The sequence below is a fragment of the Mauremys reevesii genome, linkage group 2 (assembly GCF_016161935.1).
Source record: "Mauremys reevesii isolate NIE-2019 linkage group 2, ASM1616193v1, whole genome shotgun sequence".
Taxonomy (NCBI): Eukaryota; Metazoa; Chordata; order Testudines; family Geoemydidae; genus Mauremys; species Mauremys reevesii.
The window spans coordinates 142,645,448-142,663,959 of NC_052624.1; the positions used below are offsets into that span (position 1 = coordinate 142,645,448).

Genomic DNA, 18,512 nt, shown 5'->3' on the forward strand with positions numbered 1-18,512 from the left:
TGGGAGGGAAAACAGTTCATTGATGTGGCCCATGCAATGCATAGAGTTTGAGAATGCCTTTGCTAAGGTCAATCACAAGTAAAATAGTAAAATTTATTGTCATGAAGGAATAAAACAATGTGACACAGAAAATCTCTCTCTCTTTCTCTCTCTCCAGGATATAGCACAATGCATGACATTTTAAAACCATTTTATTTATATTTCTTTCTTTTCCCATAGCTAGCTCAATATGACAAATAATGATCTTGCTTCTGTTCCTGCTTTACATAGAATTTCATTCTCAGTCGTTCGCTCTCTCTCAAGGAGGGACTAGAGTATGGAATTAATAAATCTGATCTCCCTCCAACATGGGGAGAGCTGTCCACACTTCCCACCAATCTATCTTGCAACAGTTCTGTGACATCTTTACTGACCTCCAGTCTTTCTCTTTATTCATATGAGGCAGGAAATATAAAATTCCTTTGTGTTTGATCGACTCTGCCCCAGACTGAGTTGAATATGGTGTTTACAATTGCCTTTTCCAGCTGGACCAACTGTGCTTCTGCTTCCTAAGAGCAACATGTCCAGGGGTGGCACCTGCAATACCAAGTTGAATAGTTTCTTAAAGTAACAGGTACATTGAAATAGCTGCAGAGAGTTACAACAATTTTTTTAAATATATATTGCTGGGAAATAGCTTTGCAAACCTGAATATCTGTTCTGATCATGGTCTAACAGATTCTTATGTTATGAATTGTCGATAGTAATTTTTCCTCTTTTTTTACATTTTGTCTTTGTTATTAATATTGTAGTCATCATGAAATGAAATAAAATGACAGTGTGTATAAACAGAGCTATTTTATATATATTCATAAAAACATACGTATATATGCACAGTCTCTTTTACACACACAGAGAGGACAAGATGATTTAAAGGACAGTTTTATTCCATAATAAGACTGCCTTGTTCCAGTTTACATTAATTGAAACAATCTTAATTAAAGTGGACTAAGCAAACTGGAACAAGGCTCTCTTACTCTGGAATAAGAATGTCCACACATGCAGCTATTCACAAATAGCTATCACACTCCAAATTCACGTTACCTTCATCTGAATTAACAGTCAAGCATAGACAACATCTAATAGGTTACTAGCTTCTGTTTCTCATGGAGTGGTCACCATTAAAAAGTCAACATTCACCCACAGTGATAACACAACAGTTATTTACTCTCAAGAATCCAAGAAAATACTGGTAAAATATTTACTTTCTAATATCTACCATTATATACCGTGTGTCAGAAGGAGTACTATTACAGGCAGGACTGCTATCACTACCTATTTTAAGGTTGCCTAACTTCCCATTATAAGCCCATTTTCAGTAGCTTATAACTTTGGCATACTTTAACCATTTGGGTTGAAGTTTTCCTTGCTTCTTGTCTGCCTCAGGCTGAATTATTTTAGTAAGTTTCAGCCAAAACCGGTTAGTTGTTTCTGAGACCGAGGCTAGGGAAAATAGGCAAAAAAAAGTGTATGTTAAAATATTCTGTAGACCTTTTCTTTGAAAAAGCTTTAAATACTGCAATGCTTTGGAACTTTTGTGTCAGGAGTGTGCTTTTTGCTAGCCCCATGAAAATCCATCCAAATTTGGCCAAGTTATATAAGACTTTGGAAAAACTGCAGTTTGTATACATGCAACAGAGACTTCTTAGTGTTTAGCAGCTATATTTCCCAAAGATTCCATCCGCGCGGAGCAAGACTTACTATGCAATTGCAGCTCTAGGATGCTACAGGCCATGCTTGGTCCAGTTCTGGGCACCTGAACTGAGTGTGGGGAATCTGCCTCTCCCTGTGATCTGAATCATCCCCCTGCAGGGCCCAGGAAGCTTGAAAGAGAAAGTGGCATGACTCAAATGCAGAGGGGGACAAAAAGAGATTTGCAGAGGATGGGGAACAAGCTTTAAATGAGAAAGCTGGGTCACTGAGGGGCACACGTTTTTAGTACCACCTGAAGGAAAGACTTCTTCTGATTGGCAAGTTGGGGAAAAAAGCCTATCTCCTGGGGTAGAGCAGCTAACCAGGGCTGCTACAGGCAGGTGGACCTCTCCCCACTACCCCTCATCAACCCAACACCATTCTCACAGAAGGCAAGGGAGCAAAAAGAGCCCAGCAGCTCAGAACAGCTTCCTTCTCTCCTCCCTTCTCCTCCCCTTCCTGTGAGCAACAGAATGGCTTCTTTGCTCCTACCCCCTCCATGCAACAACCTGCCTGGAAGGAGGGGGAGGGAACTCTGCTGCAAGCCCTCCCTCCATGCCTGGTAGAGGGGGTTGATGAACTCCAAAGAACTGTAAGGGGGGCGGAGGTGAGACTGGAGGGAAAGGATGGCAAAACTGATATGGGGCCAGGAGTGATTTGGGAGTTGGGGCAGAATTGCTGGGCAGGGAGATGGGCAGATGTGGGGGTAATGAGACCCCTTCTTTCCCCATACCACTTTAAGCAGTAGGGACCAGAGGTCAGTAGATTGGAGCATGGAGTCAGAGGGAAACTAGAACTGGGAATTGGGGTGAGGGAAATGGACTGTCTGGGGCTTGATCTGGCATCTAAAGGCGGGGAGTAGGACTGCAACTGATTGGAGATTGGGAGCCAGGGGATCGGTGGGATACTGAGGTCAAATGAAAAGCTGGGGTGACACTGGGGCTGGGATCCATTTGGGCAGAGGGAAGGAGGAGAGGAGGGAAGGAGATATGACAAGAAGCAGAATGTGAGGGGAAAACAGGCTCTGGTTGGGGAAAAGTACTGGAAAAGGAGGTGGGGGGACACAGATTGGATGAGGAGCTGGGCACCATTGGGTATTGGGAACATGGATGGGGTAGTGAAACTGGAAGCTAGGTTGGGGGAGAGAGAGACATCAGATGAGGTCATGGGGAGGGAAGAGTCTAGCACTTGCTGGGAAAAAAGCCTGGAACTGGGATGAGAGGCTAGACATGTGGAGACTGGATAGATGAGGAGAACAAGACTGGGATGAGGAACCAGAGGTGTGGAAGAGACAGGACTGGAATTATGTCAAGTGGGAGCAGACTGGGCAGAAAGGGTCATGCTTGTGGAGAATGAGCAGAAAAGTCTGTGCCCACTAGACCATCCTCCCCTTTCAGAGTGTGAAATGGAACAAAGATTAGATTCCTGAGTCACACTCTTCCTCTCCTGTCAGCAAATATCTATGATCATCACTTGCAAAGTGCGGATCCTCCTCTAGCGCTGGTCCAATTAGATGACAACAGCCTCCTAACACCATCAGTTAGTCCATTAGTCCATCATATAGCAGAAGTCTTTGCAGTGGATCTAAAAGTTCCAACCCAGCTGGTGAACCATGGGGGTGTTAATGAGATGTCACATGATGGAAAATTTCTGTTTTATCAGTTTGCTTCTTAAAAACCTAGAAAATGACATACCAAACACTGATTTAAAAGAACATGCAGGTTGCAAAGTCAAGCTCTGAAAAATTAGGAAATGGCAAAATTAAGGTGACCTGAGCTACTTTAACTCAGCTCCCTTGTGTGTATGAATTATGATATAGTCATTAATTACATGGGCATGTGCTATTTTTTTCCCAAAGGAACCCTGCCTCAGACAGTGCAGTCTGGACCTTCTCTGAGGATGAATCAGGGTTGTGTAATGAAGGAAACTGGCTGTCGATAGGACACCTGCCTCATTCATTACAGAAAAAGAAAGGATAGTCTCACAGTTAAGGCAGTTGGATAGAATTGTATTCTATCCTTGCCTCTGTCACAGTGTAATATTAGGCAAGTCACTCGAACCATACTTTTTACACATGGTCACTAATTGTTCCTCGTTTTCTAGGGTCTGACTTGAAGTGTTGAGAACTCACAGCTGCAACTCAAGTCAATGTGAGCTGTGCTTTGAATTTATACAGTGCTAAAGAATTCTAAGTGTTCTGAAAATCAGGTCCTCGTTCTCTCAACTTGTGTTCTCAAAATAAATGGATATGTCTGATCTTAATTTCGCTCAGTCTCACTTTCCTATCTCTAAAATGGGATAATACCAGCCCCTCACCTCACAGGGGAGTTGTGAAAATAAATGCATTAATGTTTGTGAAGAACTAGGATAATATAGTGATGAGCCCATGAGGAAATTAATAACTCTATCTTCAGAGCAGGGTTTGAATAGCATGTAGCATGTTTCAGAATACATGCAGTGGGAGTTTAAGATTAAATGGGGCCCAGACCCAATTCCAATGGACCCACTACAAGCTAAATGCTCCAACAGCTTCCCCTGCAATGGTGTTCCTAGTACTCTGGGTGTTCTTCTACCAGTACTACTCCCTGTTCCCCCAGGACAGCTCCTAACATTGTCTTCCCATGCCCTCCTACCCACAATCATAACTCCTTTGAGCCAACACAGAAAGTCTGTGGAAAAATCTAAGATTTATGCTCAGATCCATGAATTTAACACCCTATCTTAAGCCATCCCTGTGTGTCCTTTTCTTCTATAGTTAAAAACTCATAAGCCACTTTTATGAAAAAGCAGAAATGTGTCTTCAAGGAATGCTCTACACTCTATTTCACCCATTGTCATTACTTCTGAATGTATAGTACAAGGTCTGCCATGCACAAATCTCTTCTCTTCATGTCCTTTTTTCCTAGGTCTTTACCTGTTCTGATGCTATAAACAAATATGAGCATCATAAAGAGTTGGAATTATCAATAGTTGCCTTGCAGACATCCTCTGCTATGGTATAAATGAAATGTGGGATTGAGATGCAATACATTTACGTCTTTCCAAAAGACCACACATAAATAAAATGGAACAACCAGGCAGGATAGCAATAAACCAATTCTATGGTAAGTGTAGATTTGTCAAGAATTTCTGCAAGGATTAACAAAAAAAAAAGTTATCCACAAAACATTATGGACAAATCATTAAGAGCATAAGCAACAGCCTATCAAACCCCTGTTTTAATGGCAATATAATGGACAAGAGAAATGCAATAAATTAAAAACAAATGCTTGATTAATATAGCTGCAACAGGACATGAGCCTGTTCATGGTATACCTTCCTTTTGATATTTAAATGTAAAGAAAGAGGACCTTTATTTTAATGGCACTTACACACATAAGCTGCACTGAAATTGTTCTTCTCTCTGCGCTGCTCAGACTGTTTTTGGTGTTTGTCACTATTCCCTTCCCAACCCCCTCCCTTAGACAACATGTTTATTGTTTTCTTGCTAATTTTGGCTTTAACATTGTTACAGTTTCCTTACAGGTGTAAATGATTATAGGAAGCAGAATGAATAGTAGGTTTGCAGCTTCGATCTGCATTTGAAATAGGACAACCAATTCCTACAGCCTGTTGTTTGATCCCCTTCTAATGTAAATAAATTATCCCAATTTTAGGTGTCAGTGTGGCATTTTTCACAGGTTGGATTTAATCACAAGTGTGTTTTAGCTGGAAGAGTTGTACATTCTAGTGTAATGTACAAACAGCACAGTGAATGTGTCTCTTCCTGAATGGATGACAAGCGGTGTATTGCCATCCCATTGAACTTAAATAAGCACGTACATGCATCTGCAATTGCATAGCAATAACTAAATAAATGAGGGAGCACGCCTACTTTGATAAATTTAATCTGTGTTCTTCCAGATACATTTTTTTTTGGCATTTGGCAAATGTGATGGCTTACATGATACAAGGAACAGCAAACTAGCTTCAGTTTTATTGCTCACATTTGAAAGAAGCTGGATTTTTGCAGCGAAAGAAATAAAATTAAGTACACTTTTCAATCTAAATAATACCATGGATGACTTTTGCAAAGTTCAGGGAAGCACAAAGCAGATGGGAAACCACAGTATTTTTCCCACCAGCAAAATTAAAATTTGGTGAAAATTAAATAGAGAACTGCTTCACTTTAAATATGTTTACACAGTTGTATTTACACCTTAAGGAGAGAATCTGGGTATGAATTGGGCACATCTTGAGTTCTTTATTGAGGCCTAGATTAGTTCCAGGTGTCCATGTGCAGAACCACCATTACAAACACAGATCTCTCCCTTTCCAAATTGAAGAGATTATGAGGAGTGGCGGCACTGCTGTGGCACAATAGCACCTTGTCCACAAGAGGCTCACGTGGAGATGCCCCTCCACAGATTTCTGAGGTTGGAAGATGGTGAAGGGGAGGACCTACTTCTGTGACCATATCCCCTGCTCTGTGGCAGGGTGTGTGTGTGTGTGTGTGTGTGTGTGTGTGTGTGTGTGTGTGTATAAAGTTATACAGCTCAAAGCCATGTTACCACACTCTGGTTCCAGTCCAGAGAACCAGCAGCCAATGTCAGAAAAGCTCCAACAGGAGCCAGGCTGCCAGGGAGAAAGTATCAGCAGCGCAAGGAACTGTCCTTATAAACCATTTCCTGGCTCCAAATAAAGGGGAGCTCTTTCCCCACAGATCTCCAAGAGCCACCGGGAATGCTAAGACCAAGATCCATCTCCCACCCAGCCAATGTTATTAGGAAAACCTTCTCCTCATAGACCGCTTTTGAGAGTTCTTCCACAGGAGGAGGCAATGTGGCACTGACCTCTCATTGACTGCAACGGGAGTGTTCCAGACTAAGGACTGAGTAAAAGCTGAGCAAGAAACTCAGGATTTGGCCTTGTATCTTAAAAACACTGTATAGGGATACACATTAGAAGTAATGATGGGGGACAACAAATTTTATTATTATTACGTTCTGTGGGAAGGGAGAGAGGGGAAACTAAACATGGAATTCTAGATTTAACGTCACTTACAAAACTCATCCAGAATTTAAATGGACATAGGAACAGTTCAACAGGATAACTGGCAGACATTTTATGTTGTATGAATTTAAATGTCATTTTTATTTGTGACTGGAATTTCTGTCTAGCAGATCAGAGTTCAGGATGGGTTCCACACAACTAGGATGACTGGAACAGGTGGAGTTGGTGAATACAGAGCATGATATGTTGATGCCCTGAAGTAATTTTGAAGCCCCAACATATTTTTTTATGAACGTACAATTATACACTGAATGAGCCATTTTCAAAGAGATCACCCAGTGCATTTATGTGAATCTCAAAATGCTACATTCAGCTCAAATCGTGTGTATTTGGACATTCAGTAAATCATCCATTCCTCATACCTTTTTTAACTAAGATCAAATGCAAGAAGTTTACCATTTGGCAGGGTTGAGGTTGATATTTTAATCACTTGTAAATCAGGAAATCCAAATTCCTGGTTCCCACAATAACCATAACAGCCACCAGACCTTATTCAGTCATGTAAAATCCTTCATACATGCAGGTAGACAAAGATGTTATTGCTGTATATATAGGAGCAAGTGCTGGATCCTTTCTATCATTTCCAGTGCTGCATGCTTTGGGCTATAGTTTAAGATCTACGTAAGATACACAGACTTCCAGTTGAGACTTTTTTGGGTAATAACGACGAGTAGTGAGAGGCAATTTGGGAAATCTGGCTGTACAACTTATGAATTCATGTTGTTATGAAGTTGTCATTATGAAATTGCAGTATCAGGAATCACCTCTATGTAGACATGGAATCCAACACTTCCTGAAGCATGGATCTACCAGACAAGGGACAACAGACTGTCATGAACCTTAACTGTATAAGGGCTTGGCTACACTGGAGAGTTGCAGCGCTGGTGGTGGCTTTACAGTGCTGCAACTCACTCACCGTCCACACTTGCAAGGCACATACAGCGCTGTATCTCCGTGACTACAGAGCTGGTTGTACTCCACCTCGGCCTGGGGAATAACGACTGCAGCGCCGGTGATGCAGCGCTGCTCCGCCAGTGTGGCCACCAAAAGCGCTGTTATTGGCCTCCAGAGGTATTCGGAGATATCCCAGAATGCCTGTTCAGCCATTCTGCTCATCAGTTCAAACCCTACTGCCCTGGCCTCAGGTGACCCGCCCTTTAAATGGCCCGGGAATTTTAAAAATCCCCTTCCTGTTTGCTCAGCCAGGTGTGGAGTGCAATCAGTGAATCTTTCCAGGTGACCATGCCACCACGCGCCAAACAAGCCCCAGCATGGAGCAATGGCAAGTTGCTCGACCTCATCAGTGTTTGGTGGGGAGGAAGCTATGCAGTCCCAGCTGCGCTCCAGCCATAGGAATTACGGTACCTATGGGCAAATATCAAGGGCCATGCTGGAAAGGGGCCATGACCGGGACGTGCTGCAGTGCAGGGTTAAAGTGAAGGAGCTGCGGAGTGCCTACTGCAAAGCCCGCGAGGGAAACCAGCGCTCCGGCGCTGCCTCCACGACCTGCTGTTTTTACAAAGAGCTGGACGTGATACTTGGGGGTGACCCCACCTCCACTCCGAGGACCACGATGGACACTTCAGAGCGGGAGGGGGAGGAGGAGGAGGAGGAGGAGGAACGGGGGGAGAAGGAAACAGACTGAGGGTACTGGGTGGGGGGAGACACCCCGGAGTCCCTGGAGGCATGCAGCCAAGAGCTCTTCTCAAGCCAGGAAGAAGGTAGCCAGTCACAGCAGCCGGTACTTGGTGGAGGACAAACAGAGGAGTGGGTTCCCAGTAAGCAGCTTTTATTTTCAGGATGGAAATTTTTTGGGAGAGGAGGAAGGGTTAGGGCTGCATGCATGCCTAGATGTGGAATAGCATGGGCAATGCGCTTGCGCAAGTTTATTGGGAGAGCCACTGTGGTCCTTGTCCCAGTCAGGCTAATGCATCCGTGCCACTGTGCTGCGAGGAGTGGGGGGGACCATTGCAAGACACAGGCAAGCTGCATATGGGCCAGGGTGGAATTCGCATTGCTGTAGAAGACCCTCCCCCTCTTCCCAGGTGACCCGCAACAGCGAGATATCTTCCAGGATCAACTCCTGTGGAAAATGTTGGGAGAGTGTTCAGTGTAGGTGCCCCCTGCAGCTGTTTGCTTTCCCCAACGCACAGAAACCCCGAGGACAGTACAGCCCTGAAGCAATCAGTCCCCCTTACTCACCATTTCGGGGCTCCTGTGGGTTATGTGCACTCTCTTTGGTATGGAAAAATTATGCTATTGTGAAAACTGTAAACGCCTTCACTGTGTGGGAATAACTGTCTGATATAAACAATGCTGCCTCTGTTAAATGTTGCCTTTTTTGCCTTTCCACAAGCAACCTTGAGATCTCGGCTGCCCGTGTTATCAACAGCTCAAAGACTCCAGTACCTCTGGAAGAAGCCGCGAAAAAGCAAAGAAGACATGCTGCAAGCAGTTAGGGATGACTCTGTCATAGAGAATCAAAAAGTGCAGGACTAGAGGGAAAGGGAAAGCAGGATCCGCCAGAAAAATGCAGCGGCCAGGAAGAAAAGCACAAAGCAGCTGACAAGCATCCTGGCGCGCCAAGCGGACTCTATCCAGGCGGTCGTAGCCATGCAGGCAGAGCACTACCTCGCGCCCCCGTCCCAAAGCTTTTTCCCTTGTGCCCCAATGTCAGCTGAAAACCCCCTTCCCCAGCATCCAGGTTCGTACCACCACCAGCTGCCTCCAACACCTGTACGTTCACCAACCAGCCCTGAGAACTACGACCCTTAACCTCTGCACTCAACCCCCATCACCATGTAGTATAGGCATCCTGAAATGCAGCAGTCATTGCACAGCACTCCAGACAGGACATATGCAAACCTGTGACTGTAAAGTTCCCCACCCCACCCCCCTGCCCTTTTAGGTTCCCAAAATGTTGTCTGTCAATAAAGTTATTTTCTTTTCAATAAATGAATTCTTGGCTTTGAAGACAGTCTTTATTATTGCAGAAAGTCAAAGATACCTTAGCCCTGGAAAGAAACAGGCACTGCAAATCAGCTTAGGAAACACAGATTCCTACTAACATTGTAACCACTGCACTTCACTCCCGTGCAAGGCACCAAACATTACTTTTGGTTTTCAGCCTCAAATTCCTCCCTCAAGGCATCCCTAATCCTTGCAGCCCTGTGCTGGGCCTCTCTAGTACCTCTGCTCTCTGGCTGTGCAAATTCAGCCTCCGGGCACTGAACCTCAGAGGTCCATGCCTGACTGAATCTTTCACCCTTCCCTTCACAAATATTATGGAGGGTATAGCACGCGGATATAACCGCGGGGATGCTGCTTTCCCCCAAGTCTAACTTCCCATACAGAGCTCGCCAGCGCCCCTTTAAATGGCCAAAAGCACACTCCACCGGCTCAGCCTGTAGTTGAACCGGTCCTTGCTCCTGTCAAGCTTCCCTGTATATGGTTTCATGAGCCAAGGCATTAACGGGTAAGCAGGGTCTCCAAGGATCACAATGGGCATTTCGATGTCCCCTACTGTGATCTTCTGGTCTGGGAAAAAAGTTCCGGCCTGCAGCTTCCTGAACAGGCCACTGTTCCGAAAGATGCGTGCATCATGCACCTTTCCAGGCCAGCCTGTGTTAAAATGTCAATGAAACTCCCACAGTGATCCACAAGCGCCTGGAGAACCATAGAGAAATACCCCTTCCGATTAACGTACTCAGATCTAGGTGGGGTGGTGCCAGAATAGGAATATGCGTCCCATCTATCGCCCCTCCACAGTTAGGGAAACCCATTTGTGCAAAGCCATCCACAATGTCCTGCACGTTCCCCAGAGTCATGGTTCTTCTTAGCAGGATGTGATTAATGGCCCTGCAAACTTGCATCAACACGATTCCAACGGTCAACTTTCCCACTCCAAACTGGTTCCTGACCGATCGGTAGCTGTCTGAAGTTGCCAGCTTCCAGATTGCAATAGCCACCCGCTTCTCCACTGGCAGGGCAGCTCTCAATCTCGTGTCCTTGCGCCGCAGGGTGGGGGCAAGCTCCTCACACAGTCCCATGAAGGTGGCTTTTCTCATCTGAAAGTTCTGCAGCCACTGCTTGTCATCCCAGACTTCCATGACGATGTGATCCCACCACTCAGTGCTTGTTTCCCCGAGCCCAAAAGCGGCGTTCCACAGTGCTGAGCATTTCTGTGAATGCCAGAAGCAATTTAGTGTCATACGCATCAGGCGACTCGCTATCATTGTCGGACTCCTCATCACTTTGGATCTTAAGGAATAGCTCAACTGCCGAACGTGATGTGCTGGGGAGACTCTTCAGCATACTCCTCAGCAGTTCGGGCTCCATTTCCCACAGAAATCGCACTGCATAGAAACTGTTGAGAGAGTCAAGATGGCGCCAAACGTGGACAGAAAAACAGGGATTGCTGGGATGTGAAGCGATGCATCACGGGGCGTTGGGACAGGAAGCAGAATGACCCGCCCCCTCCACCACCTTCCTACAACCCACAGCGCCAAAATGGGACGAGATGCTCTGTGGGATAGCTGCCCATAATGCACCACTCCCAACACCACTGCAAATGCTGCAAATGTGGACACACTGCAGCGCTGGTAGCTGTCAATGTGGCCACACTCCAGCGCTTTCCCTACACAGCTGTATGAAGACAGCTTTAACTCCCAGCGCTTCACACCTGCAAGTGTAGCCAGACCCTAAGACTGAACCATTGATATAAGGAGATTCACTGAAGCTGGGAGAAGCTATTTCCTCCAGTTTGTCTGCAAGAGATGGGTCAAATGGGAGTGGAAAACCACCAGCAACAGAATGAAAGAACTAGCTGTTGGTAGAAATATAAACTGTAGAGACAAGCAGAGAAAGCTTTTATCAGGAGAGGGGAAGAGGAAAAAAAGGCAGGATTTAGTAGCAGGGGGTTCTGTTAACTGCAAACCCAGCAAGATCAGAGGAGGCTAGTGGGATTAGAGGAGGCTGCCAGGGGTGGGAGGTGGAGCCCCCGCCTTTGAGAATGCTAGCCCCCAGCTCCACACCTTCTGCCTGAGACCTGCCTCCCCAGCAAAAGCCCAGAGACCCCCATGCTCAGAGGAACCCTGAGCGCCCCCCACCGCCTTCAGCCAGAGGAGCTCCAGGCTGCCCAGAGCACCGAGCCCCCCATGACCAGAGGAGCCACAGGCCAGCTGTGCCACACTTCCCCTCTCCTTCCCTCCCCAGACCCCAAGTTGCATCGCAGGAAAAGCGTCTCTTCCCGAAGAAAAACCTGAGCTTTTGATATTACCTATGCAGGCTCTGGGGTGGCTGAGGAGGTGGTATGTGCTATTCAGCTTCCTGGGACAATCAGTAATCTCCCTGGTATACTGCCTACTCAGCCATCCTGGAACCTGCATGGGACATCATCAAGCAAAAACTTCCCCTGCCAATCCTGCAACCGGGCCTTGGGCAGCAGCACCCAGGAGGCAGAGCCTCCCCTAGTCTATTATACCCACCACCCGTGGTAGGCTCCATGTTTCAGAAGAGAAGTCATGAGCTGCTGGGGAAGGATCCTGGGCATCTCAGAGGGCTCAGCTCAATACACAAAACTTTCTAGAGTGGTGAGGAAACAGTCAGGGGAAATGCATATAGGTGTGTTTATTAGCTCTCTCTCTTTTAACTCTATTTGTCTCCTGTGGTTGGCCTCTTGTTTCTCCATCTCTCTCTTGTGGTCAGCTTCTTCCCTGGCCGTTTCTGCATTAAGTAGTTCCATTCGTCTCTGATGTTCTTTGTCTTTTTCTGCAGCTTCCAGCCTAGCCAGTTCGAGTTTGTCAACTGTTTCACTGTTACTCCTGTTTGTGTGCCTTCTGGTGCTGGCCACACACCCCTGCAGTCAGTGAATTGACTGTGTTGCTTTAGCTCAGGTTGCTTGGTTTACAATTTCCTAACCTTTCTATTCCCAACTGAATAAAAAGAAAACAAAACTTTTCATTTGCAAATGGTGATAGCTGGGTTTGCTGGCTGAGAGAAGACCAGAAACTGGTTTGTCCTGTTTCTAGCAACTTGCTAATTACCTTGCAGCTTAGCCCAGCTGGAAATCTCCTTCTAACATTACCTTGTTAGAAAACTGAATACCTCTGCCCCCCCACTCTTCCCAGGCTGCTTTTCCACACAGCCAGCAAGGGGAGAAAAGAGAAAAAAAATTCCTCTTGCTTTGGTTTCTAAAAAAAATTCCCACTGCTGCTACCATGTCATAGGTTTATTCCCCACTTTGAACTTTAGCATCCACAAGATGGGGACCTGCATGGACTCCTCTAAACTAAAATGCTAGTTCGGATCTGGTACGCTGCCACCAGCTAGAAATTCCAGTGTCTAGCACACTCCCTGTTCCCCCAAAACTTTCCCTGGGGAACACAGATCCAAGCTCCTTGGGTCTTAACACAAAGGGAAATAGTCCATTCCCCTACCTCCCCCTCCCTTATCCGTCAGGAGAGATCACCTTGATTCAAACTCCTTGAATCAAACAAAGAGGGATTCTCTTTCCCCCCTCCTCCTCCTCTTCCCCTGAGATTCCAAACAAGGGAAGAAATCAATCAGGTTCCAAAAAGAACATAAGAACATAAGAAAGGCCGTACTGGGTCAGACCAAAGGTCCATCTAGCCCAGTATCTGTCTACCGACAGTGGCCAATGCCAGGTGCCCCTGAGGGAGTGAACCTAACAGGCAATGATCAAATGATCTCTCTCCTGCCATCCATCTCCATCCTCTGACGAACAGAGGCTAGGGACACCATTCTTACCCATCCTGGCTAATAGCCATTTATGGACTTAGCCACCATGAATTTATCCAGTCCCCTTTTAAACATTGTTATAGTCCTAGCCTTCACAACCTCCTCAGGTAAGGAGTTCCACAAGTTGACTGTGTGCTGCGTGAAGAAGAACTTCCTTTTATTTGTTTTAAACCTGCTGCCTATTAATTTCATTTGGTGACCCCTAGTTCTTGTATTATGGGAATAAGTAAATAACTTTTCCTTATCCACTTTCTCAACATCACTCATGATTTTATATACCTCTATCATGTCCCCCCTTAGTCTTCTCTTTTCCAAACTGAAGAGTCCTAGCCTCTTTAATCTTTCCTCATATGGGACCTTCTCTAAACCCCTAATCATTTTAGTTGCTCTTTTCTGAACCTTTTCTAGTGCTAGAATATCTTTTTTGAGGTGAGGAGACCACATCTGTACACAGTATTCGAGATGCGGGCGTACCATGGATTTATATAAGGGCAATAATATATTCTCAGTCTTATTCTCTATCCCCTTTTTAATGATTCCTAACATCCTGTTTGCTTTTTTGACCGCCTCTGCACACTGCATGGACATCTTCAGAGAACTATCCACGATAACTCCAAGATCTTTTTCCTGACTCGTTGTAGCTAAATTAGCCCCCATTTTCCAATGTGCATACAGAAAAGATTTTATTAAAAGAAAGAAAGTACACTATCTCTGTAACACCAGGATGAAAAGATTACAGGGTCTAGCTTATAAAACTGGAGAGACTTCCCTCCCCCCTTTTCTCAGGATAATCAAAAGTAACAGCAAACAGAAATAAAGATATTTCTCCAGCAAACACACATTTGCAAATACAGAAATTAATTATAAGACTAATCTGCCTTTCTAATACTCACTATATTGAATAGAAGAGAATACTTCAGGAAGCTTGGAGAGCCTGGATATACGTCTGGCCCCTCTTAGATCCAAAGAGAGAACACCCCCCAAACAAAGAACACAAACAAAGACTTCCCTCCACAGAGATTTGAAATTATCTAGTCCCTTGATTGGTCCTCTGGTCAGGTGTCCATCAGGTTACTGAGCTTGTTAACCCTTTACAGGTAAAAGAGACCTTAACCCGTAACTATCTGTTTATGACAATGAGCTGCTGGGGAAGGATCCTGGGCATCTCAGAGGGCTCAGCTCAATACACAAACCTTTCTAGAGTGGTGAGGAAACAGTCAGGGGAAATGCATATAGGTGTGTTTATTAATTATTTTACTGAGATCTGTATCTCTCTAATCCTATTAACTGAAGAGCAATGGTGTTTTATAATCCTTAGTAAAGTGTATGTTTCTACTGATATTCACTACCCCATGCCCCTGAAGAGGTAAACTGTAAACCAGAGAGTTCACCCCTTTGATGGCAATCCGGGTTACATGCAAGAGTGTGTGCCTAAATGATCAAGACCAGAAACAGTGCCTGAACTCTGCACAGCTCCAGCATGTGAAGGGCATGTGGGATTCAGCATTTGGATCCCCTCACAACAGCCTGGTGAGTGTTCAATGCACTTAAAGCAACAAAGGAAACATTTGCTGGAGTCTGGGGGAGAGTTCCTAACCTACACAGTTTGGTCAGTAAGACTGCTTGAAAGCATGAGGTGAGAAACTTTGCTTGAATCTGATACAGTTTGTTAAAGACAAAAATGTTTATTTATGCCTAACTTATTTTTCTTGTAAACAATTCTGAGTTTTATGCCTCATTATGAGTAATCACTTAAAATTTCTTTGTAGTTAATAAACTTGTTTTACTGTTTTATCTATTCCTGTGTGTTTAAATTGATATGTATGAATAACTATGATATAATAAGGAATAACAGACAATATATTTGGACTATCCAGGAAAGATCTGGGCAGCACAGGACATACATTTTGGGGGCAAAATTGGGGTGTGTGTGTTGGGGTCACCCGGCAGTATAATTAAGGCTGGTGAGAGCCAGAGTGCAACCCAAGTGAGAGTGGCAGGCTGCAGTTTTACTTACTTACTTACACACACGCACACACACACACACTTTCATGCTGGAAGGCTGTTTTTGTGAGCAGCCCAGTTGAGAGCTACTTCAACAAGACATTGTGTGCCCCCACACCTATATAACTGGGTAATTTCACACAAACAGGATTTGATCTTGCAAATACCTGTTTTTCACATATGTATTCCAGATTTCAACACACACAAGTGTGTGCACACATTAGCAAGCATAATATGCATTTGTAAGTTTGGCCATTTGGTTCCAATTCTACTCAAACACATATGTGCAATTCCCACCAGGTTAAATGGGAACTGTATGCGTATACTTGAGGATATAATCTGATTGTAGAGGGGCTCAGACTTGTGCACGACAAAATCAATGTCAAAATTCCAGTGATTTAAATGGGAGCCAGATCTGGCCCTCTGTCTACAGTCCAAATAGTTACAGTGGAGACAGAGTAAGAAAATGTGAGATAAACATTTTTTCTGCAGCATAAAAGAGGATCATAGCTGAGAGACAGTGACATTTACTATACAGAAGCAATTGGGACTCTTAAGTAGAAGTTGTTTTAAAATTAAATATAAAAATATTCTCAGATTTTTATTCTCTGTTCTTTAAAAGCATTCATGTGGGAGAAAGAAAGCAGCAGTAGCAGCAATTTATTGTGTTTAATTAAATGTATAACAAAACCAAATATATGTCTACATGACTTTCACTCTGAAGTATATTTAAGTTTTCATCTTGATACATGGGGGGAGGGAGGGGGCACAAAGATAAAGGTGTGTGTGGGGGGGGAGGGGAAACCTAAGCAAACTGTTAAGTACAGTACAAAAGGTTATAGATAAATATGTGATCCAGTGGCCACTGAAGTCTTCTCATTGACCTAATGTGAAATGGTTCAAGCTTATATAATGCTTCATTTACCAATCAGCTAAAGTATTCCTGCCAGTTTTAAAATGTCTGAATTATTCAAATTATTCATTTACCAACTAGAAAGAGAGTAATTTAAACTAGAATTGTCTAATCAATGTATCAGTGTTAATGTTAAGTTCTTTGTTTATGTAAACATAAAACACTTCCAATATTTACACCTAAGGATTTCAAAAGAGACAATGCGGGTAGGAGGGAGTTAGCACATAGCAAGATTGACTACCCTGCCTATCCCTCTTCTTAGCACCTTTATAATTCACAACAATCTTGGTAAAGCTGATAGAGACGATGAGTCTCAAATTGTACCTGTCATTGCCTTTTTATTTAAAAAAAAAAAAACATCCACAAAGAGTAGTTTTTGATTTATAAAAAAACTTTAACACACATTAAATACTTTTAAAGTGAGCTCTCAAAATTGAGCTTTTTTTGGAGGGTGGGGAGGGGGCTGAGCTCATTCTAATGTATGAAAAAGGCTTTTAAGATGTTTATAAGGGAAAGTTTAAGGGATATTTTGCTTGGGTTTTTTTGCTGCAGATTTTTTTAAACAGTAGAAATGCAAGTTTTGTTGATTCTGTTTTTCATGGAGAACTATTGATAACTGGAAAATTATTTTTATTAACAGTTCAAAATAAACCTTTTTTAAAGCATTTAAGTTAAGAAATACTTAAGAGGAAAATAGTTAAAGTATCACCGACTTGTCCATTCACTTAAGGACCAAGAAATCCACATATCTAAGCCAAATTTTTTATCCTTATTTTGTAACCATGCTACACCCTCATGGGAATTCTTGCAATTGTTTCCCATTCTCCACCACATGTGGCAAAGTTCTTCCTCTACCTTGGTGGGTCCTGAGCTTATTGGCAGATTTGCTCGCCTCAGAGATCTTCCCCTCTGGTGGAACCCACAGTCTGGGTCAACTCCTCCTGTGTCTGCTCAGGAGCTGGGAGGTTTGGGGGAAACCTGGGCCCGCCCTCTACTCTGGGTTCCAGCCCAGGGCCCTGTGGATTGCAACGGTCTGTAGTGCCACCTGTAACAGCTGCATGACAGCTACAACTCCCTGAGCTACTTCCCCATGGCCTCCTCCAAACACCTTCTTTATCCTCACCACAGGACCTTCCTCCTGGTGTCTGATAATACTTGTACTCCTCAATCCTCCAGCAGCACTCACTCTCAACTCCTTGCGCCTCCTGCTCCCAGTTTCTCATATGCATACCACAAACTGAAGTGAGCTCCTTTTTAAACCCAGGTGCCCTGATTAGCCTACCTTAATTGATTCTAGCAGCTTCTTGATTGGCTGCAGGTGTTCTAATCAGCCTATCTGCCTTAATTGTTTCCAGAAAGCTCCTGATTGTTCTGGAACCTTCCCTGTTACCTTACCCAGGAAAAGGGGACCTACTTAACCTGGGGCTAATATATCTGCCTTCGATCACTCTCCTGTAGACATCTGGCCAGACCCTGTCACACACATTAAATGTTGTCCCTATCAGACACTTCCTACCCATTCTTGTCTTATCACACTTCCCTCCAACCTACTAATGACAGACCATTGGTCTGTATCAGCATTAAAACATCTCCACATTATTATGGTAGGGGCCTCAAACAACATCCAGACCTCGTTGTACTAGTCACTGTACACACACACACACACACACACACAAAGAGCTGGCAATTCAAGTAGACAAGGCAGACAAATGGGAGGGAAATAAAGAATTAAAGTGACTTGCCCGTCATCCCACAGAAGGTCAGTGGGAGTAGAATCTGGGTTCCCTGAGCCACAGTCCAGTGCCCTATGCACTAGGTTATACATTCACTTTATTTTATTTCAGACCATTACCATCTTTCTCTTTCTAACTGTATTGCCCATTGCGGGAAGATCTGACCACCTCACAGGGACAAGGTTATCCTCTTTTTACAGTCAAGAAATGGAGACACAAATAGATTACATTGTCTGCCCAAGGTCATACAAGTAATCCACAAGAAGAGTCACAAATAGAAACTGTCTCCTGAGTCACAGTCCAGTGTCTTAACCAGAGAA

At 44.2% G+C, this 18,512-nt stretch overlaps 1 protein-coding gene across 1 annotated transcript in view; it reads right to left on the minus strand.

Moving 5' to 3' along the window:
- Positions 1-215: 215 nt before the first annotated feature.
- Positions 216-18,512, minus strand: part of LOC120397288 — a 121,987-nt gene continuing 103,690 nt past the window's right edge. Inside the window, exon 5 of the mRNA XM_039522985.1 lies at positions 216-576. Coding sequence (XP_039378919.1) covers positions 433-576 — 144 coding nt within the window. The 3' untranslated portion in view covers positions 216-432. The remainder of the gene's footprint in view (positions 577-18,512) is intronic.